This window comes from Protobothrops mucrosquamatus, unplaced genomic scaffold, assembly GCF_001527695.2.
Source record: "Protobothrops mucrosquamatus isolate PMUCROS unplaced genomic scaffold, P.Mucros_1.0 scaffold1303, whole genome shotgun sequence".
NCBI classification, from domain to species: domain Eukaryota; kingdom Metazoa; phylum Chordata; class Lepidosauria; order Squamata; family Viperidae; genus Protobothrops; species Protobothrops mucrosquamatus.
In genome coordinates this window covers 120793-145911 of record NW_015387504.1, presented here as the reverse complement: position 1 = coordinate 145911, position 25119 = coordinate 120793, and the positions used below count along the sequence as shown (strand labels likewise).

Genomic DNA, 25119 nt, shown 5'->3' with positions numbered 1-25119 from the left:
GATTATCTCTTGCAAATGCTTAATTTTTAACAAATATATAACAAAGAATTCTGTGTGAATAGAAATATATTGTGCCTATTGATCTTCCCTTATTCTGCTCTTCATTCTTCTTCAAACCAACACTTTTTCTCCTGGTTTTAAAAAATACCTGAGGTATGTCTGGCACTGACCTGTATGGAAGACAGGATTCCTCATATCTTCCATAGTGGAATTTCCTATCTTTCTTTGCGGTGTTGAGTGACACAGGCTAAGGAGTTGTTCATGATGGTGGTGTTGGTGTTGGCAGTTGTCATGTTGCTGTAACAGTTTATTTATGGAGTCATCTGGCAGACCACAGAGAAAAGAACTGTGTTCTGGTCCAGGACTAGTAAGCCTAAATATAAGAGACAGAAGCATGTGAGGACATCAATGATCCAATTACTGGATTTCTTATGTACAAAGATTGTAAAAATAAGACAGAAATTGAAAAGTTCTTAATTTTCTTCCATATTTGAGATTCCAAATGAAAAGCACTCTTACAAATTAATATAAAGTAGAGATATTCATTAAGTGTTAAAATGCTAATTATTTCTTAGGACGACCAAATTTTTATCCATTGTAAAACACAGGGTTTGAATAGATAAGTGAATGTTCTACAGATAACTAAAGTAAATATACTCTAAATATTCAAATACCAGGATGTGTCTATATATACTAATATCAGAATCATGCAGATACTCCATGAAAGCAAAAGTTGAAGAAACTGGATAGAAACAGTATTGATATTTTTGAATGTTAGTGTTTTAAGAAGACCCCTGAAAATATGATTAGCCAAGAAAGCAAAGTTCAACCTATATTTCTCACTTAAGGCACAAATGACCAGATTCAAATTATCATACTTTGAACATATTATGTGAAGGTGTAGCTCTCTAGAGAAGGCTATAATTCTGGGGAAGATGGAAGGAAAGAGAACTGGATGACCAGCAATAAGGTAGATGGAATTAATTAAGGCAGAAATAGGTGTACCATTGGAATAGCTGAAGAATTAAACTGGATCATCCTGGAGAGAAACCTGTAGTTTCCAACAATTCATAAAAAATTGATTCCTATAATCATATTACATGTTCTAATTATATCAAGAAGCTACTTTTTTAGTTTGATGTGTTATGAAAAAAATCTTTTAGATAACCAAAAAATATGATTGTACATTGGTCATACCTGAGTAAGAAGAATCAAATGACAGCTTCAATATATTTAATTTTTCTATCTACAGTTTAAAAAAGACTTTAGTGAAAAAGATTGCCCAATAAAATATAGAATAGCATCCCATTCTTCATCAAGCCAAAGAAGAAAATATCCCACAGAAATAAACCATACCTTTGGGATTCAGGTAGATTGTTTCCATTTTGTAGTGCCCTCCCTTGCAGAAAAGCATTGGTTTCATTTTGCTGAGAAAAATAAGCACATTAAAAAAAAACATCAGAGAAAGTTTAAGGATTAGATGTCAAATTAGTTTAAGTCAGCCAAGTCAAGAGGTGATGCAGCAGGCACTCAATTTTAAGAATTTAGCTTTACAAAAATTAAGCTCAATACCCACTGAAACTTTACATTGGAGTATTTTAGCATGCAAACAGATCTTCTGTTATTTATATACAGAGTGAATATGGGGGCTTGCTTCTCCAGCTATAAACTCAAAGATTCTACTTTAATCAACTATTCAGAATTTTTAAGTACAAAAGTTATTTCCTTATTACCATTGAATCCTCCTTTAGTTTAAGTAGGAAATTGATATTTCTGGCAAATTTTCCTTTGACTTCTATCTTGTAAGATAAAGCAGTTGTAGAAATATCCAACACTGAATATTAGCCAAAATTTTATGAGAGACACGAGAAGTAGGTTACCTAACAGTTTCCAAAGATTTACCTGTTGAGCTTCATCTGAGTTGCAATCATATGACTTTGCATAGGAATATCCAACTGTAGCAGAAGGAAAATAATCATTTCCACCATTTGCATAATGTAGCCCATTAACTTGAGGAGTAGAAACACCTCGCAAAGGCACCATGGTATACTGGCAAGATGGTACTAGCAGTCCTGCTCCTGGAAAGCCCAAATCTATAGCCTGTTCTGAAAGAAAGAAATTTACAGATTAGACTGGGAATATAGATCAGCTAGTACAACTGTTAACAAAAGATTTGGACTGGACCTAGATTTTTGTCTTTGTACCCACAATTAGATTCCCCTCCCCTAGACAGCATGCTCTCTAGCTCTTATAGTATGCAATTGAGAGTTCTGGGACTATGTTGCAGAGAATACAAAAAATTTCCAACAGCTAAATCCTACCTTCTTGCTCATACCCCATTTTACCCCATTCATTGGATTATATCTTCAAACAATTTTATAGATAGTCTTTGCTTAATTGCTCTATCTGTTTATTGATCTTCAAAACTAGGAAGGTGCTGAAACTTTATGAGGGGTCCTTGCACTTATAATTGTTGTAATGTCCCTGTCACTACGTAATCAAGATTTGGATGCATTGCAACTGGTGGCTGTTTACACCATTTGTGCATAGCTGGTTTCCGACAAGCAGAGTCAATGGAGAAGCCAGCAGTAAAATTGCAAGTCATGCTATGTGATGCTTCACTTAACAACTGTGTTATTTAGGGATGATGTTCCCAGTCCCAATTGTAGTTGTTAAGTGAAGAGTACCTATATTGCCATATAAGAACTCTGTGTTAGACTTTGATTATTTATATCATCTATCTATCTATCTATCTATCTATCTATCTATCTATCTATCTATCTATCTATCTATCTATCTATCTATCTATCTATCTATCTATCTATCTATCTATCTATCTATCTACCTACCTACCTACCTACCTACCTACCTACCTACCTACCTACCTATCATCTACCGGTATGCAATTATGCAGATAGCAATAGCATTAGCAATAGCACTTAGACTTATATACCGCTTCACAGTGCTTTACAGCTCTCTCTAAGTTTACAGAGACAGCATATTGCCCCCAACAATCTGAGTCCTCATTTTACCAACCTCAGAAGGATGGAAGTTGAGTCAACCTTGAGCCAGTGAGACTCGAATTGTCGAACTGCTGGCAGTTGGCAGTTAGCAGAATTAGCCTGCAATACTGTAGTCTAACTACTAATCAATTAATTGCTTGGGAGCTGTGAAAAATAATCTGAAATCCCCTTTTTGCAAATTAATCTTGATGTCAGGATATTTTGGGTTATTATTAACTTAAGCAGCAGGTAATCAAATTTGGGGGTTGTATATAGCTCTAAATATTTCAACCAGCTCCCTTTTCCAGTTGGAGTCTGTACATGCAGAAAAAAAATCTCTCTCAGGAAAAATTGATACAGTTTGGCTCTTGGAGGTACTTACTTTGCTTAGACCAAGCTCTCCAAAGGCAAAATGGAATAAAAACCACAATAATGAGGACAATGGAGCACAACACCACACCTACAATCAAATATGACAGGTCACTGGATCGGGCCATCATAGCTCCTGCCCCTAAGACAGTATGGCCATTATTGAGTGGTTGGTGCTGTATGGTAGAAACTGTAGATGGTGGAAGACGACCAGGCAGTCCTGCTGATTTTCGAGCTTCAGGGGTGAAAAAAAAGCACTATTAGAGTCTCATGTTACATAAGACCTTCTCCGTTCTTCAATTTCTTTCTGCCCAAACTATTTTCTCATCCTTTTGTTTCTATTCATGTAATTTATAGCTTTATATTTCAATGACAAAATATCCATTTCCTCCTAGCACAAATACTGATGATTGGAATGATGGGAGATATAGTCCTTCCCATAATGCTATATTATTATCATGTGTAATTCTTTCCAAGTAAGAAAGGATGAGTTGCCCTGATAGGTTCTGGATGATGCCATGGTCTCAAAGTTAAATATTTTTTTCCCCGTGGACCAAAATCAGATTCAGTGATATGCAAACACCAGGAAGCTTTGTACCTAATCAAAACATCTATCTTAAGCATACAAAAGAACAAAGTCTTAAATAATGGGATGGGAGGTTGTTGGGTATTTCTAGTATTGTCTTGAGAGAACTGGCTGGTGAAAGGGACTGCAAGTTTTGAAGGAAAGACCAAAGGTCATGAAAGATAGCTTGAAAAACTACTGGAATCTCAGAAGCCCAGAAAACAGGTCCCCCCCCCCCTTTCCTCCCTAAAACAGAAGCAAATCTTTCAGTGATAGCACAGAAAGAAACTGCATGAGGAAAGGAGGAAGGGAGGGAGAGAAACAGATAAGAAATTGTCTAGGATTCCATTTGAAATTTTATAAAAGTATATATGTATAGTTTGCTAAACTAAAGCCACTGTATATATTAAAATTCAAGAAGAATTGCATGTGTATGTCCAGAAATTCCTGTCCCCTTTTGTCACTCTGACACCAAATTTCTAGTCAAGTCTGCATCCTTCTTGATGATCCCTTTCTTTGTATGCCCAGATCATAAATAATTTCTGTTTTGAGTATTCAGACCACAATGCACAAAGAGGTCGGTAACCATTTCTGCTATTCATTACTAGGATCAACAACAAGAAATCGTATCTCAGATTTAATAAATTACTGTCTAAGAGTTTACATCTGCATCACAGATCCATTTTTTCCATTCTTTAGGCCAATCTGCTAATATTTAGTGCTGATCACTTAGCAGTTATCTTCTACTTCAATGATATTAAGCTGTAAGTCTGTTTACTGAAGAAGTGGGAATCTGTATCCTGCCACAGATTGGTGAAATCCATACCCAAAAGCTCTAGCCAGCATGGCTAATGCTTTGGCTGCTGATAACTAGCTTCAGACAGATCAGGAAGGCCACACATCTTACAAACCATATTTATTCAATGGAGCCTCTGTGAGGCCACCAGGGGAAAATCATATTTATGTTATGTGTTTCAAGTTACTGAAATGTGATCTATTCTGTTAACCCATCTTTTTGATCTTTAATATATAAACATTTAAAAATGTCATTTTGGGGTTTTATACTGACATTTTTTCCACCAACTAGACTGAAAGGTCTAAATATTTCCTGTCTTGCTTGTAAATTTTTCTGTCATCTAATACCAGCAGGGACGTATTCTTCATCCTCAAATTGTGTACATAATGCATTTGTAATTGAACTTTTGGCTTTGTTGGTTTTATACTGTTTGCTCAGCAACACAGTGTATTTTGAGACTTCTATTCAGAAATTATAGCAGATTAATCAGTGATTACAGATTCTCTGAAGATTCTTTAGCACTAATTACCTTTAGTTTCACACATCATCACATTACTAAATTCACTTTCTCCACCTTCATTGAAACACTGCATTTTAATGTCATATGAAGTCTCTGGCTGTAGGTGGCTGATAGAATGCCAGTATCGATCACCTGAACAAAAGCAATACACACAAGGGTTACTTTCTTGTCACCTCATCACTCTATCCTAAGACTATACAGTAAATGGATATTTATAATATCAAGGCTAATATGAACATTGTATTCTATGGTAATCAGTGAAAACAATGGAACTTTTCTTCTCACTTGTTTGAAAATACATATCCAGCACACTCTTCCCTTTCAGGCTAAGCAATTTTATCAGATTGCAAGAAAGGAGTAATAATTTATTTCTAAATTTAAGACAAAGAAATAAAGCTCGAGATAAGAAAAGAAACTAAATAACAGTAGTTTACATCAAAGATATTCACTACATTTCTGCATAGCTTTCTTTCCCCGTAAATATCCTCGCTTCCACCAGATCTACACATTTTTTCATATCTACAAATTGTTGCATGTTGTCTTTAACACTGATATGAAAACTGTTTTTTAATATCAGCTGACTGATTTTATACTACTTTGTATTTTATTGCATAAACAGGTCTGCTCCTTAGCAAATAAGTAAATAAAGACATCTTGTAGAAAGTAATCAATGAAATCTAATTGTTTCTTACCTTCCACTACATCTTTTTTATAATCACTATCATTATCGCTATCAGTTGGTCGATAATATATGTAAAATCCATGAATTGGTGTATTGTTATTGCTGGCTGGGATATACTGCAAAAAAAAATATATCCAGCAAAATGAAAAATAAAATAAACAAAAACAAAACCACTCTTGTAACAGAATAACTGTAAGAAAACTGTTGATTCAGGGGAAGGAAGAGGAAATATTTTCTTGCTTTTCTAGCACTTGCTGATTAAATGGTCGATGCAGAATAGCTGTCATGATTGAATTAGAAAGAAAGTGGAGGTTTTATCATGGATCTAATTGGCATCCATAAGCCAAATCCTGGGGTAAGACTACCTCCATATGCAGGAGCAAATTTCACACCTATTAATTGACTTACCAGCTAACCTGCACAAAGTTCTGATAAAAGGCAATCAATTAATAGGTGTGAAAGGCTGAAGGTTCGTTATTAGCATAGAAAATTACTTTTCTTTATATATTCAGATCTGACTTATTTTTGTGTTCATTTTACTTAAACTTATATTTTTATACCAATTAGGATGAAAGCTAATCATGCTCCCACAGACCTAGAAGCACTGAACATTGCCATGTTATATTTTAGAAAAAGATCTACAGCAGTAGAGAAATCTATGGTGTTGCTAATAATCATAATTTGCATTAGCAATAAAAAATAAGATCATAGGAACTATCTTCTGAGAAATATTGTACAATTTTAATTAGATAAAAGTTTACTGCAGTTTAAAAATAGTCCCATCTTTGCACGCCAATTGTAAGTTTTCTATCACATCCTTACCATCCATTTTAGCATGATGGTTGTCTCATTAATGGCATCAGTGAAAGTGATATATGGACCTGCAACAGGACGCTCATATGCACGATTGCTGTAACCTGATACTACATATGGTTTAGACGCAGCACTAGGTTCACTTTCCCCCAGTATGTTCAATGCTCGCACCCGGAATTTGTAAGATGTGCCTAAAGGATTGGATGAAAAGCAATTGAGAAAAATGGTTAGCTAGAGCAGTGGCTCCCAACCTCTTCTATATCCCGTACCCCTAGAATGCTTCTGATATATTCTCACACCCCTTACAAAAGTTTGAAATAATGGCAACGAATTATGCATACACACTATAATGTGTGTATATTCGCACCCCCTGGAATATCGTCTAGCATCTCCAGGGGGTGCGAGCGCCCCTGGTTGGGAACCCCTGAGCTAGAGGAATAACATCTGACCATTATAATTTCTTCTTGAAAACTGGGCATTATATTCTATTGGCATTTCCTTAGTCCACTGACCTAAACAACATAGCAAAAAAACTATTTTCATTTTTTTTCCTTCAAGCAATGAAGTCTGTCCCAATACTCAGATAATCGCAGTTCATATCTTCTATTGAACGAAAAGACCAAATGAAAAATGAATTGAAATGAAAAAGACCATATCTTACATGGCAGTGAAGTGTCAAAGGTACTTAGTGACTATTTTATTTTTTTTATATCCCAAAAGCATATTGAAGAATAGATATTTCTTGGCCTTCAGGAAGGAAGTAAAAAACTTGGCTCTGCAGCCTTGCTTGGGGCGCACAGAGGAGCCTGCAGCCCTGGGGCTGGTTTGCTGCCTGAAGCCCTCCCTCGCCTTTTAATTAATTTTAACATTTCTGGCCTTTTAAAAACATTATGTAGTGGTTTTTATTCTTTTAATATGTTATTGTACACTACCCAGAGCCCCTGTGTGAGGGAGATGGCAGATGGAGATGATAAATAAATAAGAAAATAAATATTTAGAAGTAGGGAGAAAAAAACACATATGGGAACTGTGTTTGCTTTTAGGAGAAGAAACAAAATGCTGATTGTGCCAAATTGGGATATGCATCCTTCCATAAAGAGAAATAACTCATCTTGGGTTATGGTCACGAGATCCAAATTTGGATGCTTGGCAACTGGCATGTATTGATGATTGTTGCAGTGTCCTGGGGTCATGCGATCACCTTTTGCAACTTTCTGACAAGCAAAGTCAATGGGAAAGCCAGATTCATTTAACAACCATGTTACTAACTTAACAACTGCAGTGACTCACATAACAAATGTGGCAAGAAAGGTCATAAAAAGGGGCAGAACTCACAACTTTCTTGCTTAGCAACAGAACATTTGGACTCAGTTGTGGTTGTGAGTCGAGGACTACCTGTATTTTCTTTCTCTTTGGCATGAATAATAAAATGTTCAGTTAAAAGCATATTATAGAAAGTGCAGAAAAGTATGCATGCTGGGAAGGGTAAATCTACCTTTTTCTAAGTCTTTAATTTCCACAGAGAGACGAGAAGGGGGGATGTCACTCCTGGCTAACATCCAGTCACCAAGTTTCTTCAGTTTCTTATACTCCACTCTGAATGCCTGAATGGGAAACCCACCATTCCCACGTGGTATCCAAGTCACATAGGCAGATGTCTCAGATGCTACTGAGATAGTGGGACGATCTGGAGCTTCAGGAGCTGTAAAGATTAAGAAGGTTATATAACAGTATGAAATGAATCTCAGGTTTAGATTGGAAGAGTAAAGCTAAATCCATTATGCTTTGCTTTTAATGTTTAAAATGTCAAATTCAGCATTTGTGAATGGAAAATCGATTATTACCTCATAAAAATCAGAAAATCCTATAACTGTTTCACCAAGTGATTATTTTATTTTACTTAAAAAAAATATCATTGTTTCTTTCGATCACCATCCTTAAAGAGAAGAGGGTTGTCCTCTAATAAGTCAGTGAAGGAAGGAATTTAGTCAGTTTGGTAAAGTGAGGGGCCTTGATGCTCTCTGAGCTTGGTTGTTTTCTTGCAGACATTTCATTACCCAAATCATCAGTGCCCCTATGATGTTACCTACTTTGGGTAATGAAATATCTGAAAGAAAAAAAACAAACTCAGAGGGACTCCTTATTTCAATCCTGAGCTGCAAATATGCTCCATTATTAGTTTGGTAAACTTCATGAAAACTAGTTGTTTAAACAAAATTAAGTCCTAAATCCTAAGCAGAGAAGAGCAGTGATCTGGAATCTTTCCTGGCCTGACAGAAGGATCTAGTCATGTCCAGACTAGATTTGTGCACAATTTCCCAGCTGCTCTCTTTCCCTCCAGGCAGCTAGCATGAAAAGGTTGGTGACTTCTGATTTAGATAATCAAATATGCCTTCTTACACACATACAGATCTTTATTTGGGGAACAGTTAGAGAATCATCAGGTTTGGTTTTAGCTGGAATTTATAAACTTTGATTGACAAGAGGGGAAACTGGACATCGCATATGATTTCTACCCTTATTTATATATTTTTTCTGTTTATCATTTTTGGGCAATTTCATCTTAAATGTAGAGTTCTCTTCCTTTGAAAGAAATATAGCATATTAGTAACAAGAGATGGTTAGGGTCATGAATGTGTAAGGTATGAATAAGAATTGTTTTTAAAGTTTCCACTTATAGCCAATATCTGCCCTAGATTCATCAAATGCTCATCTAGCCCGTGTAAACAGATCTGGTATGTCACAGAACAGCTAGAAATCTCAAATGTTTATTTTGTTTTGCAATATCCTTTTAGTTAAAAACATTTTTTAAAAAAAATATTAAACTGTTGTTCCCTAATAATATGTGAGATACTTAATGCCAAAAAAACAATACTGTCTTTGGAGAGAGATGTGACCTAATAAGGACTGGAGACAAGTGAGAGAATAAATAGTCTCTCTTTTGTTATTTATATAGTCTTGTTTCTGACTTTTCTTCAATATTGCTGTCTGGACTTTTTCAATTCTTTTCTTCAAATAAACTGGCTTCTAGATCCCAAAAACATTGTTACTACAATTCTGAGATGACTCACGGGACAGGCGATTATTATCTGATTGGTTGCTACTTCGAGCGCCAATGCCCGGATCATCCTTCGGGAACTGTTGTTCTTTACTGGCAACAATATCTGGTTTTGGTCGTCGTCCTAAGCAAGACAAAAATAATTAACCAAGCAAAATTTATTAAGTGGTTACCGATGCTACATAAACTTCATCACTCTGTGGGAATTTGCATTCCAAGGAATTACATTGCTTTAGTTAACATGAATATAGCAAGCTGCATGCTTTCTTTGTGAGAAAATGTTTTCACTGTAAGAAGTTAAAAGTTTTAGTTAACTTTTCGATTTTAAATTTTCTTAAAAATATGACTGTGTGGATGATTTTTTTTTGTAGACAGAGACTTTGCATATGAGATGGACACGACATTAGAAAAGTAAGACCATATTAGGGATTCTAGCCACCCAGAATTTGGTGTCATAATATGTATACTCTAAAACATATCATTAAATACCTATCAAAAGTCACATTACTGATTGCTAGAAAAGCAAGTATTTATGGAAAGAAAGCATAGGTAACTAAATGCTAAAAGTAATTTAACATAGCTTTTTCCAATATGGAGTCCCAATCAACATGATTGCTGAGGAATTGAAGTCCATCACATGAAGGGAACACCAACCTGGAAAAGATCCCCTTAATATCAGGAGAAATCAATTACTTTATAACAACTCCATTCTAAAAGACAGTTATTCTTTACCAGTTCTGAAGGTCACCATAGCTGTCTGGCCCTCTCCAGCACAATTATAAGCAGCCATCTCCACTTCATATAAACTTCCTGGATCCAATTTTGTTAGACTCAAATGATACTGGTTGGCAGGGACATCTCGGATTATCCAGTTATCTGAAAAATTCATTACCTGTTTTTTTTTAAAAAAGATCACAATTATCAGAAAATATGACAGGTTTCATGGCAGATAAAGGCTATAAAAAGATTGTGCCTGAAGATGGATGTATATATTTATTTATTAAATAAAATTGCATAGCCACATATCTTATGAACAAGTAACTCAGAGGGTGCACAACAGAATATATAGCAACTTTTTCAATATTTGACTATCTAGCAATTATGGGCTTTACATATCTGGAAGGCACCAAGTTGGGGAACACCAAACTAATATTAACAAAGTTTAAATTGATATCTGAAAAGTTGAAGAAGCTTAACTTAATGCAGACAAATCTCAATATTTGCAAGTCCATGTTCATAAAAAATAAAATATCAGTAGAGAAATAGATCAGGAGAAGCAGAAACTAATTGTAGTTAATATTAGCAATAATATTAAAATGTTATCACAATATATAATGTACCGTACATTAATGTTGTTAATAGTAATGTTGGTAGTCAATATTATACTGTGTTCAAGGTGTAAGGGCATGTTTAAAAAACTGAATTTTTATATACATTTTAGTACAGATGGTCTTTATTTAGGACTGCCTTGGACAGTGACAATTCACAGTTATAACAGTGACAAAAAAGTAACTTTGTGACTAATATCTCTATTTATAATCTTTACAATGTCTCTCTCTCAGTCACATTTGCCATTACAGTTAGTTAGCACTTATTATCCTGACCCATTTTTTTTTCTCCTCACAGTGCAGAGATTGCCTAAATAAGTCATCTATTCCTGAGGTATTTTTCTTCTCCGCATAGCACATCCCTAAAAAGCGCACAAGTTAACAAGCTCAGCTCTGGGACCGTAATTAGTTGATTAGAATCTGCCAGTTGACTTGCAGCTGTTGCCTAACAATGACAAGATCCTAATCAATTTCACACTGGAGGCTTTTTTTGCTTCCTAAGCAGGAGTGCACTAGGCAAACAGCCAGCACTAACACATTCCTTTCTATGTGTATTTCCCATTGTGTGCCTGCTGACGGTCTTGTAACCCCTTCCTCCCTAATACAAACATTAATTCCATTCTTGCTAATTATCCTAACACTGGGATGATGCGCATTTCCAAAGGGCAGGGGAGTGGGGAAAAGGGCTGTAAGGTTTGCTCTTTTAACCAGTGTCCTCATGAATTGAGCTCCGGAAACCTTATCTGTTGTTTGGATTCACCTGGCTGTTTGGGGCGTATTTGTAATGGAAATCATGGATAATCTTGAGGAAAGAAGAGAGGAGATACTTCCTAGGAAACCATCAGACAAGAGAGGCAGGAACCCACAATTGTTTAATGTCTAAGAAAGAAACTTGGCAACTGTCCTAATTGGTCTAATAGTTAAAAGGGGGAGGCGGATAGTTTATACTTTCAGATGTTTATGGAGATTCTCATTCATCCAGGTCATGGATGCTTTTTCAAAACTGGACTCAGAACTGTCAGAACTGAAGAAGCTTCTTGGATGAGAAGCAAAACGTCTTCAAGCAAAACAAAGAAAATCCAGTTGCCTTTTGAAAAAGCATCTTTGTACTTTCAGCCTTGCAAGATTCGGTTGATGTAACCTTACAATAAAGTAGATGGAGCTCATATAGTTGTGTTTCCTGTCTGGTTCCCCAGAAAGGCCAAAACTATCCTTCCAATGCTGTTAAGCAAAGGAAAGCTGGAGTAAAATTGCAAGCATGGTCACAGATATGTGATTTTTCACTTAGCGATTGTTCACTTGATGACTGAGTTGCCAGTTCAATTGCAGTCACTAAGTGAGGACTACCTGTATTCTTTATGTTTGTTCTCTTTATTTGCATCTCTCCTTTTTGTGTATGAAAGCTATATAAGAAAAAAGAGCTCAGAAAGTTTAAACACATTTAGAAAAGTTTCACTAGCACAAATAATATTGACTTCTCTTTTTTTCTCATTTTTGTAGATCACTGACAGCTTATAATACACCATATTTATTTGTCTTACAGTACATTAATTTTATGGACTTCTGCTTTAATTTGGTCTGTTTGCTTCTGATAGTGTGGAAAAAATTAGTGATATTAAATTATTTGAAGCTCAGCAGCTTATGGTCACATTTGTAACAAAAACTAAACACATATAAAATTACATTTAATTAATGTAATTGTTTGCTATATAAACTATATTTTAAAATTCAGGATACTAAACTTGAAAATTTATACCAAATTGTGCATGATGTATTCCCCATGAACTTAAATAGAATATATAAAATCCAAGCACTAATTGTTTAAAAAATACTGTTATATTTGTGGAGAAAAAGGAAACATGGAAAAACTCTGTTCATGGCATCTACATTTTAGTAAAAAATGTGTGCTGTGAACACATATAAATGGGAGTTCAAGCTGTTTTGATACAAATCAATGTCTAAAAGTATTAACTTTGCATACCAAGCTACACAAGCTTAACAAGTTTTACAATGTGATCATTCATTAAATGATGACAAAGCAGTCCATATTATTTTGATAGCATTCTTGAATTCTCCCTAAACTGTGATATCAAACCCTGTTTCAAGTGAAGACAGGAGCTCTGAAGAAGTCATGCCTATTACAGAGTTGCTATAACCAGTTTCTCTGTTACATGGAAATCTTACTTCAAGGCATCATATTTCTGGTCAAATAAGTGGTGGGAGTTAAAAGGAAGAACTCTCTCACTCCATGTAAAAAGGCCTTTACTATACAAATATTTCCAATCAACATTTTATCCTGTACTAAAATCATATTACTGCTAAGTATAAAGGCCAACAGTGACTTCTTCTGACCTAAGAATTATAAAGAAGCTCTTGAAAAACACTGCTCTAATCAGCAGAACAAGAAAGAAATAACAAACTGTAAGCAAAGAATGAGTGCAAATTACTCCTTGGTGTGTGGTTGAGGCCTGCAGTCTGCCTCCCTGAGAAGAATAAATACAATGTAAAAGCAGTGTATTAATTTTAAATGTTTTGCTCCCAAAAATTCCAATAGTAATTTTCATTTTATCTCTTTTTGTTAAGAAATAAAGTGTTAATTAAGAGTTTAAGAATAATGATATGAAAAGTAAAAAGAAATGCAAATATCACAGCTAAAACATATATATGCTCAAAGTTGGTAACTACGAGTGTAGATATTTATCTTGTTCATCAACAGCCTCTTTCCAACACTTCAGATTTCTTCTCTGCTAATTTCCAGCTTCATTTCCATAATTGTAAACTATCCCCATGGTGTTTCCTTATGTTAATATTGACAATGTTCCCCCTCCTGTCCACAACCTTTAGCACTAGTGCACAGGACAAGAATTGTGTCCATTATAAAAGGAAGAAAAGGCTGATTCTACATAAGCAGGCAAAAAATATAAAATATATGGTACTTTCCATGGAAACTGTGAATTGATATGGCTGTTAATACAGCCAGATATGGCTGTTAATACATATAACAAATAATAATAATAAAAATATGCAAACCTTGCGATACTTTACAATATAGTAGAGGATAGGTGTTTTATTATCATGCCGTGGTCGCCACAACAATTCATAGCCATCAGTTTTAGTAGTCCGAGGAGAGCTAAGTATGACTGGGGCCTCAGCTGGAGAAACCAGTTCTTTTGAGGTACACTGGACAGATGCTGTTGGTACTGTAGGTTTTGATTTCAAAAGAACAGCTTTTTCTTTTAGCATTTTTTCACTATTGGTAAACCTAGTAGATGAGGTGGCAGATTGTGCTGAATCTCCAGCAGGTCCCTGTTGTGACATCTGACTTATTTCTGGAATAGAAGAGGGAAGACAATGGCCATGTTTAGCACTTGGAAAACAGACATTTTGGCAAATCCAACAAAATTTTTACAATGGACATCTTATCAGTCCCAACAATCAAGAAGAATGAAACTTCAATATCACATGAATCTTCAGCAGGCATTAAAATATTTCTCCTTAATTTGGTATTGATCAAAATCAGGAATGGAAACAGTAAGGAGCTTAACATTGAAAAAACAAAGAATCAAAGGACGGAAAGGGAAATTGGAGATTTCAAATTGTCCTAGACAAATGGTCAAATCTTTGTTTGAAAAATTCCAGTGATGAGGACCCACAACTCCAAGATACAGGCTGTTTTACTCTCTAACAGCGCCCACAGTGTTTCTATTTTGGAACTCTCTCTGGAAAATTTCTACCCACTGGCTTTTGTCCTTCCCTTTTGTCCTTCCCCAAACCACACTATCTTCCCTATGACAGGCCAAGTATTGGAAAACTATTATGCCCCCCCTTAGTCTTACAAGGAGAGACAGATCTCAATGATGATTATTCTGTTACCTTAACTTCACTAAAGACTTACCTGGTTGGGAAACTCTCAACTGTATCATAGCTTGTGCACTGCCAACTTCATTTTCTGCCATGCACTGGTATATTCCTTCATCCTCAGGCCCTACACTAGAAAGACGAAGAGCCTTACGAGAGAGTTGCATTCGATGGCTGGAAAAGAGGGGAACTGCATTGCGCAACCAGACCACTGAAGGCTGCGGATTCCCTCGAACTCTGCAGGTAAACTTTGCACTTTGTCCCCAAGTGATGATCTCCTGGGATAGTTCCATACTAACCTCTGGAGGTTCTGCAAAGGAGATACAATTATACTGCCAGTCACTTGGAGAATGGTGAAAGAATGGCTATCTCTGAAACAGACTCTCTGTAATCTCTGTGACGTTTGTGGCTATGATGCTGGCAAAATTGTACACAAAGAGAAATAGTTTTACCTTTACTTATAGTTGTCATCATAATCCTGTGTTTATAATAGAAGGACCTAGTGTGTGTGTATGTATGTATGTATGTATGTATGTATGCATGCATGCATGTATACACACATATACACATATATAAAATATATCTGTCTATCTATCTAGTTTGCAGTAGTCTCTAATGCTCAATAGTGAGTGAAGCTGTAAATGTATTCAGCAAATGTATTCAGGTACACAGCTTCAAAAATTGTTCAGATATGTCTAGCACATATGTCTAGTTTTGATTCAGAATTTTAACTAAGTACAAGAGTATTTATGCTTGGATAGCTATATTTTTTAAATAGACATGGCACTGTTTATCTGCCATGATTGCTTAAACTGTATTAGATCTATTACATTTATTCAGTAATAACAAGTGATTTCAGACAATAGCCCACATAGTTAAGCCTATATTTGCATATTTGTGCATTTTACAAGTTAGTGCTTCTCAAGAAATAGGGATGGCTTTATATTAGGAAATCAAGGGAATGAAGGAGTGATACCAGAGAAACACTTCCTTCTCACTTTAATCCCCTCCAGCCAACAACTGAGAAATTAGAACTAGAAATTGGTCACTATAATTAGTGACCAATGAAGTTGAATTCTGCCTAATCAAGGCCAGAATCTCAGATTTTGGAGAGGATATTCTGTCCAATGCTCTGCTCTGTACAGAAATCCAAATTAATGCATTATAAATGAAGAGCTTTTGTCTGAAATATATAAATATACAATCCATACAACCATTAATAGAACAAAAATAGAAAAGAAATTACAACTCTCCGCACCAAATACTTGAACATTGTAGAGAATGACACTTGCTGCAGCTTTCCTCACTCCATTGTCAGCCATACAGCTGTATGTCCCTGAGTCTTCCTCACTGATTGCGTCTATCAGAAGATTGCTAAGAAGGAACCTAGTTTTATTGTAGCCAGAGATACTGGAGCCATCCTTAGTCCAAGTAACACGTGGAGGTGGAATCCCACTAGCCACACATTCAAGGATGAGGCTTTGGCCCTTGGTGATTATGATGGTCTGGGCCTCTGTGGGATAAATTATGCGAGCAACCTCAGCTGTTGAGCCTAATGCAAAAAGAAATCAGATAAAGCAAAGCAAAGTAATTATAAAACAGGACTGGCCAAAATAAATGGTTGTCCATTAAAAACATACTAAACAAAATTATAAAGTTTCAGCATCTTTGTCTTTAAAACTTTTATCACTAAAGATCTAAAACTTGTACTTTTTTTGCAAGTTACCAAAAAGAATCAACCTCTAACCTGACATTTTCCTTTAGAATTGGCAGGTACAATTCAGAATTCATAGTTCTATCACTGATGGCAAGTCGTCCTGGTCCAGGGGCAGCAAAGCAGGCCCAAACATGATACTGCTGCCACCATGCTTCACAGATGGAGTAGAGTATTTGCCTTTTGCCAAACAATGGTTTTGATTTAATTGAGACAAAAAAAATATATTTTGTCTCCTCCATCCACAGAACAAACTATGCAAACTATAGACAGACAACCATGTTCTTTTTGAAGAGTAATGGTTTCCTCCTTGCAGCCCTGCCATGCATACCATTCTTGTTCATTGTTCTCCTAATGGGGGAGACCGAACACATGAACACAAGAGAGATCTTTATTTCTTTAGACATTATCCTGGTGGTTTGAAACCTAGCACCTTGCCTAGATGAAACTTAGTGCCTTACTCTTGGTGTGGTTGGTATGTGTGGTTGATGTGGTGTGGTTGGTGAACCCCTGGAAGGGTAGCAATTGTGCTGAATTGCCTCCATTTGTACACAATATGCCTAACAATGGATTGGTGGAGTTCAAATAATTTTATAACCTTTTCCAACATAGTGCACATCAACAACTGCTTATTATATGTCCTCAGAAATCTCCTTTGCTGAAGTTACACCACACTTCCAACATACCTGTGTTGTGAAGATCAGACTTTGATAGTGAATATTTAGAGTTCTGTTATTTAAATAAGGCAGGACTTCCACATTCACACCATATTATCATCCCATTGTTTGAAACATCTGACTCTAATTTTCCCTTCAAATGAACTGATAGTCCTAGAGGTTCACATACTTTTGCCACACACAAAGATATAGTTTGGGATCATTTTCCTCAAAATGAACAAGTATGTTTTGACTCATTTGTTTAACTGGGTTCTCTTTATCTAGTTTTACTTCTGCAAGCAAACGATTTAGAAGATAGGACAGCTTCTGTTAGTTACTTTTTCTGGCAATGACTAGCCTAGGAATATTTGCTAAAAATTGCAGAAGCATCTTTATAGTTTCTTTTTCCTAAGGATATGGGAACTATATTTTGACCATCCAGTATTTTGACCATGCACAGTAAAAAGCAGGAAGGGTTTGTAAAACATAAGAGGTCTCTTGAGACAACATGTGATACTACAAGAAACAACAGAAAGGGAGAGAAATGACTGTAACTCAGAGAAATATTTACAAAAATAAAATGCAATCTTTAGAAACAGTCATACTAAATGCAATAGACTCACACAAAAAAACATGTGAACATGAGATAAAAAAAGAAGGTGCACAAAGCAAGACAGCCTACACTGAATGTTACTGGAACCTCTACAGACTAGAGATCCCATTATTCAACAGTTTTGAGCCAAGGAACCCAAATATTCAGAAATAATGTCTTACGTCTCACACGGAGTTTCTCACTAGACACAGATGTTTTTACTTCCTGGGTGACAGGATTGTAGGCTGCACATTTGTAAGTTCCTTCATCATCCTGGCTGGCATTCACTATCTGAAGATTCCCAGATGGCATGATCAAGTAGTTGTCTATTAAGATAAAGATATCATTCAGAACCATTTTCTGAAAAAAGAAGCATTTCTACTTCTATTTCTACCATGGTAAGGATAGAAAATGAAATCTTTTGGCTGAGTTTGCTGCAATTTGCAGCAAAAATTAAGTTGTTTGAATTATCTATTAACTTGAAAATCTCAGAAAACAAGAAATGGAAAAATATGGCTTAGAACTGGAACACTGCAGTCTATCTCAAATTAAAATGAACCATAGTGGAACAGTTCTCACACTATTGTGGTAGTGTATAACTTTTGCCTCAAAGTCAACTAAAAGGAAAAGAAAAAGGGGGAAAATGCACAGAAACTTCCTAAAGTCTTGAACTCCATAAAATTCAGAAGGTTTATCTAATGTACATGTAATGTGCAACTACTTGCAAATTTAAGATACTTTGTGACCTTTTTTTGAAAAACAGGGTACTAAATACATTTTTAATTGGAATTATATTGATCTTCTACCAGCCCTTGCATCTGCCTGTCTGTATATATTTGTGCAGTTCAGCCAAGAAGCAATTAGAATAGCTGTCAAATTCCCAACTTCAATATTTTCATATACACTTATTTCAAACCAAAATATTCCATCCTGTTACCTGATATATCTGTTGTGGATTGGTGGAATGAAGCAAAGCTTGGCTTAAAAATGACTCTATAAACAATCACCATCTAACGTCTCTAAGATTCCTTATACTTTCCCTTGACATCAGACATAAGTGTAGTATGATCCACTTGTTCCTAAAACTTTCTGACAGTCAAGTCTACTTTTTACATACTATGTTTAACATCATGTGAATGTGATAGAAGATAACAATACAATTATGAAATTTCTACTGGGTAATAGACAGAAATGTGCATATAGCCATGGAGTCTTGTGTAGAGTATCTTTTTAAACCAAAGAACAACCGCAAAGATAAACAAGAAAACATAGAGAGATGTTGAAATTGATTAGAAAAAAAAAAAACTATCTTCCCTAATTTGGATGCCTTCAAATGCATAAACTTCCAGAATTCCATAGCCAGCATGTCACTGCTTAGATTAGAATTTTGAAGACTGAAATCCACTTATTTGCAAGTTGCCAGGGCTGAAGTAGGATAAAATAAGCATGATTAATTTAGTTGCTTCTTCTTCCACCATCAATCATAGCTCACCTCTAGAGGCCTCCAACCATTCTTGCTTCACACTGTAGCGAACCTGGGCTTTTGGATGGCTTTCAGGAAGGTCACAAGCAATCACAGCTGTATTCCCCTCATCAACTTCTATTACATGCTGACCATCATATTTAAAGTCTTTGAGATCTATTAAAATTACAGTAAAATTTTAGAAGAAACAACAAGGAGTTCTAAAAGTAGGACAAATGAATATTATGGCTATTATTGCACTGGGCCATTCTTTAAAAGGCAAATTCACTTCAACTTAAAGACTTCCATTTGGAACCAATTTTCTAAAATATTACATATTTTTGGAGACAGCAAAATGAAGTGATATATATATTAAGTAGTTATTATGCCTTAATGATCTTGACTGGTACATTTTTTAATTTACAAAACTTTAGTAGAACGCTTTCTTCTTCTAAGAATTGATAAAATAGAATATGCAAAGCATTTTGAAATGTTCCAGGCATATAATTTGGTGAAATGAAATTTTTTGTTTGTGCAAAATAGGATATTTCATATATTTTAAAGCATTTTGAGCTAAAGCTTCAAATCAAAAGCTTTATGTCTATCTTCGTAGACATACAGCTTCAAATATTGAAAATATAAGGTTTTGCACTTAGGGTAAGATGTTTCATAAAATCTGGCACCTGAAATGTTTGAAGATAAAGACAAACCTGTGTTATAAATCATGACAACAGTGACTATATGCTCCAATGCAGTAAGTCAGTAGGATCTTAAACATCTCACTAGCCCACATTGGTTATGTCTGGTAACAACACTTAACTAAATATTAATAAAACCAAGAGCTCAAAAACAAATGCTATTCCTATGTGAGGGCCAAATATTTCTTGTACTGGCCATCTGAAGTCTGTTTGGAATGTTTCAGTTCTACATAATTTCCCAGATCTTTGCCTGCAGCTGTAGGGCTTATGCATACTGAACATTAATTTGAAGATTAAATGATAATTTTTCTGTTGAAAGTTACCATATGCTAGTTATATATTTAGGAGAGGAGAATCTGAGTTCAAAAAGTTTGAGAAACATGCTATAAACAGAACTTGACTGTTTCTCCATGTTCTAAATTGAAATCATAGGATTACTCACTTCAAAACCTGAGTGAGACACTTTATATTTCAATATTAGTTACTCTGAAAAGAAACATCGTACCAGTTGTTTCCTTACTTTATCACTGTGAAAATAAAATTCACCCAATATTATTTAAGTTACCATTTCTAAATCACAACTTCTTATCTCCGTGACATGTTCTGAAATCAAAAAAATTCCTTCCCAAAATTAAACAATTTAAAAATCCATAATTTCCCCTTGTTTTTGTAGCTGGAGAATCTGGCCCATTAGCTTGGAAATTTTATAACACTGAGTTATACTCCCTTCATATGCCTTAGAAAAATAATAAGGTGTTACTATCGCAAGTTGGACTAGCTCAAGGCAAGTATTTAGGGAGTTTGGACAGCAGAAACCAGAAGAGACTGCAAAGTAGGAATTATAGCCAAGTCTCTATTGGCAGAATGGGAGAATGGAAAAATTTGTTTTCATTCTCTGGGATTTATATCAGCTCTCCAACAGTAAAAGACAGATCTGGCTCCAAGGTTCTCCCACCCACGCTCATGGAAAAGTGACATGAAATTTCTCAAACAGGCTAATTAAAGCAAGATTGCTTCAAAAACATTTTAAAATAAAAAACAGCTCCCTTGGCAGTATAGCAAAAAGCCTTCCAAAATGCAAAACGTATTAGCTGTCAGGAGACTATTTCAATGCTAGTGCCTGGATTCAAGGAAAGAGGGAGGGGAAAGGCTTAACAAAGACATAAAAATGATTTGCGGCAAACATGTTTAATACTTTAAGAATGTCTTGGCATTATAGAACTGAAAATAATTAATAAATGCAAAACAAAAGAAGATGTTACAGGTAAACTTCAGTTAAAATAATTAATCCTTTAAATTCAAATTTATGAGGGAGAGCTGTTTCCATGGGATACTGCAGATAGATTAAAGTTAATTCTTCTCTTGCAAGATCTCTACAAAAGTTTCCATTCCTCCTAATGTGAAAATTATGTTTCGGAAGAGAAGGGTGCTGGAATTATTCTCTCATTTCCCTCTTTTCATGCCATAAAATTTTAAAGAAGGATAAGAGTAGATAGTAAAAAAGTAAAGATTAGAGTTTGGCTGCTCACAGCACACATTTCTCCGATCAACAACATGTGAGCTGGAATAAAAAAAAAAAGTCCATCCTGGTGGTCCAAATTCATCACAGCAATAGTTGAACCCTACAACTATTGTGAAGGCTTCAGAATTACTGGCAAAAAAGTAAGAAAAAAAACCAATTTGTTTTCTTTTTAAGTATTTGAATCCATGAGAAAAGAGAACAGTTCCAGAGTTTTGCAATACAATTTGAAAACTTTCTATACAGAAGAAAAATTACATTTTTCCAATTAGAAGACAGCTGTGGGTCTAGAAAGAGAAAATAATAGTTTCACAATAATAAAATAATTTAAAAGTGTAAAATAGCTCCTGGAAGGTAATGATGTCTTTGTTCTCCTTTCCCCTTCCAAATAGCTCCTTAGTACAATAGAGATTTTTTTGAAGATTGCAAGGGTCCATAGGAAGATATCTAGCTAAGGGGTCTCCAACCTTTTTGTTTTGGTGACCTGGTGGGAGAGGGAGGGGCAGGCACCTTACACACGCATGTGCAAACGTGAATGTGGCCACATGTGTGTGTGCACATACAAACAGGCTGCAAGCATGCACACCACCTAAATGGGGCTGCAAGCATGCATGCGAGGGTCTCAGCAACAGCGGCGCCTGTGTGCGGCTTGTGGCACCACCGCCTCCAGACTCGTAGCGATGCTACCACCAGCACGAGGATCGCACTGCAGCCCGCAGCAATGCTGCCCCAGGTGCAAGACTCGTACCAGAAACCCCTGCTTGAGGCTCGTGCCGTGGCTTGCAACGATGCTGCCCGGGCGTGACTCTCGCACCGCCACCCCGCCCATGGCTCGCACTGCGGCCTGCAGAGATGCCGCCCCCGCCTGAGGCTCGTACCGCAGCCTGCAGTGATGCCGCCCCCGCCCGAGGCTCATACCGCAGCCTGCAGCGATGCCGCCCCTGGCATGAGGATTGCACCACTGCCCCCACACAAGGATCATGCCGTGGGCCATCTACCACTTGTGGCACTGCCATCTGGGCAATACTAGTGGCGCTGCCACTGCCCACACACTTGCAGCAATGGTGGGATAAGGGGGTGAGCACGTGCACACGCACGTGCACTGCCCAGCTACTCACGCAGCCTAGCGGTCAAGAGGCTATGGCCCGGTAGTGGGCATGGCTCATAGGTTGGGAACCTCTGATCTAGCTAACCACAATTAAGCATACAAAAAGACCCTAGAGGAGATAAAGGGAATCTTTGCATAATTTCTGTCCCAAAGGATACCATCTGGAAACAATCACAGATTAATAATTTTAAAGGTAAAGTTCTTTTCAAGAAGAAGCAACACATGAAGAAGCCTTTAAATTACAGAAGTGGAAAGAACCAATTAGGTCACTGAGTCCAATCTCTTGCCCCACGCAGGAATCCAAATTAAAACATTCACAACAGATAGCTGTCTAGCGATTACCTGCACACCTTCAGTAAAATCAAACCTACTCCCTATCTGGGTAATTGGTTCTACAATTTGATGCTGTTCATTATTTGGAAATGTTTCTCATCACTTAATTGGAATCAGCCTTCCTATAACTGAAATTCATTATTTTGTGACTTCTGGGATCAGGGAAAATATACATCACATCATTTCTGGTATCTGAAGTATGTATCATATCCTTCTCCTTAGCAACATCCGTAACAAACACATGAACACTGTGATTACCTACTTTATTCATGACCTCATCACAGATATATTGTTATTTGCTCTCCTTTGGCATCTTGTGGCCAAACAAAATGTTTGTTTCTTCAATCTTTTCTCATATGACTTAGCTTATAATCCATTGGTTATCCTCACTGCCCTTCTTTAATCCTGTTCCAGTTAACATGTGGTGTCCAAAGCTTGATAGAATCCTAGATATGCAGTCTGATCTACCTGTTCTGCTAACTTCCAGCTACCGTATATCTTCGAAAGTAAAATGTAAACCCATGCTGAACTAGAAAAAACTTTTTTTTTAACAGAACCCAGTTTTCCACCACACATGTGAAACTTGAATGGTAGATGATGCACCTGCCTGCAATTTCTACTATCTGTTAATAAGAAATGTCACTTGCCAATAGATGCCTTCATCTGTTTCAGGTAAAGAACATTTAGAATGACCCAATGAAATACTACAATATTACACAGAGCCCAAACAAGAATCCACAATATAGTATGCATTAATGCCCTCAACTTTAGTCTTTGTTTATTCTAAAAAGCCTTTTTTAATTAAAAAAGAAATATGCAGTGCTGCAAAGTATCAGCCTCTAAGATAATGTTTAGTTAAAGAGATTGTTCTGAGCTTTAACGAAGCTCAACCATCACTTTTAAAAATACAAATGATGAGCACTGCAGCCCAATTGTTTGTTCAGAAGTGTTTTAGCAGCGTGGATAATAGAGATCATTCCGAGGAGAAAAACTGGGTGACAGCTAGCAATCTTGTCCACTTTTCTTCTGATAAATTTTGTGACTTTGTCTATCACGGCAGCTTTTTGTGAATAGGAAATTTTCTAATGACAGCCATTTTATAAGATTAATAAACTAGATTGAGTGAACTGTTTTTAAAATGCACTATAAAGTCACCAGATTTTTAAATATATCACAATATAAAAGGTCATTTTGTAAAATAAAGTTAACAAGAATGATAAATGAGAAAAATTTGAAGTGCAGGATATAAGACATTCCACTATAACCACCATCTAAACAGCATTTAAACAGTATAGGGGACTTTCTGCGTTGCTTCCATTAAACTTTAAACACTATCAAGAGTTACTTAATAGTGAGATGGGCAGCATATAAATTTAATAAATAAAGAAATAAAAATAATTTGTCTTAATTTTTGATGGTATTCACATATGTAAATCTCTGGCTGAAATGGCCTTTAAGCATAGGATATATACCTGTAAGAAATCATAATACTATTGAAAGAGGAAGCTTGAAGCTTCCTATTACATCTTTCTAAACCTTCCACTGCTGTTTTGGCCTAAGAGTTCTTGTACAACACCTTTGATTCTATAATTTTTGTAGACTAGCTGAGGTGACACAAAGACCAGTCTCTGAATATAAGAATTGTAGGTGACCATTATCTTGATATACCATAAAAAACTATGATTGAAGCCAATCTAATATTTGCATATTTCTTTTAGATTTCCATTGATATTTTTGTCCTGTTTTGCTGAAGGATCGTCTCAAAACTGAATTTTATCAGAGTACATCATTTTTCTTGTATTCACACTTATATACCAAGTTAAAAAAACTTATAGAACCACAATTATTTCATATATATCTCTTCATCTTGCATATGCACTTCTTTATTCTACACTGGAAATACTCGATTTATCAAAGCATCTACTTGATAAGAATAACACACCTTTGTTTTAATTTTCATCTCTCATTATAATTATATTTAGAACAATTTTAGGTATGAAAATGGCTTTTCAATATGGAGCCAAACCTGCATCAGGGACTGATTAG

The 25119-nt window shown here is 35.9% G+C and overlaps 1 protein-coding gene across 1 annotated transcript in view; it reads right to left on the bottom strand.

Moving 5' to 3' along the window:
- Nucleotides 1-25119, bottom strand: part of BOC (BOC cell adhesion associated, oncogene regulated) — a 31849-nt gene that overhangs the window by 1147 nt on the left and 5583 nt on the right. The window contains exons 3-17 of the mRNA XM_015821321.1: nucleotides 19446-19592; nucleotides 18136-18279; nucleotides 16250-16543; nucleotides 15029-15301; nucleotides 14164-14462; nucleotides 10538-10697; nucleotides 9819-9929; nucleotides 8243-8449; nucleotides 6757-6938; nucleotides 5945-6050; nucleotides 5262-5384; nucleotides 3385-3606; nucleotides 1903-2105; nucleotides 1357-1427; nucleotides 171-373 (exon numbers count right to left, since the gene is read on the bottom strand). Of these exons, the coding sequence (XP_015676807.1) occupies nucleotides 171-373; nucleotides 1357-1427; nucleotides 1903-2105; nucleotides 3385-3606; nucleotides 5262-5384; nucleotides 5945-6050; nucleotides 6757-6938; nucleotides 8243-8449; nucleotides 9819-9929; nucleotides 10538-10697; nucleotides 14164-14462; nucleotides 15029-15301; nucleotides 16250-16543; nucleotides 18136-18279; nucleotides 19446-19592 (2745 nt within the window). The remainder of the gene's footprint in view (nucleotides 1-170; nucleotides 374-1356; nucleotides 1428-1902; nucleotides 2106-3384; nucleotides 3607-5261; nucleotides 5385-5944; nucleotides 6051-6756; nucleotides 6939-8242; nucleotides 8450-9818; nucleotides 9930-10537; nucleotides 10698-14163; nucleotides 14463-15028; nucleotides 15302-16249; nucleotides 16544-18135; nucleotides 18280-19445; nucleotides 19593-25119) is intronic.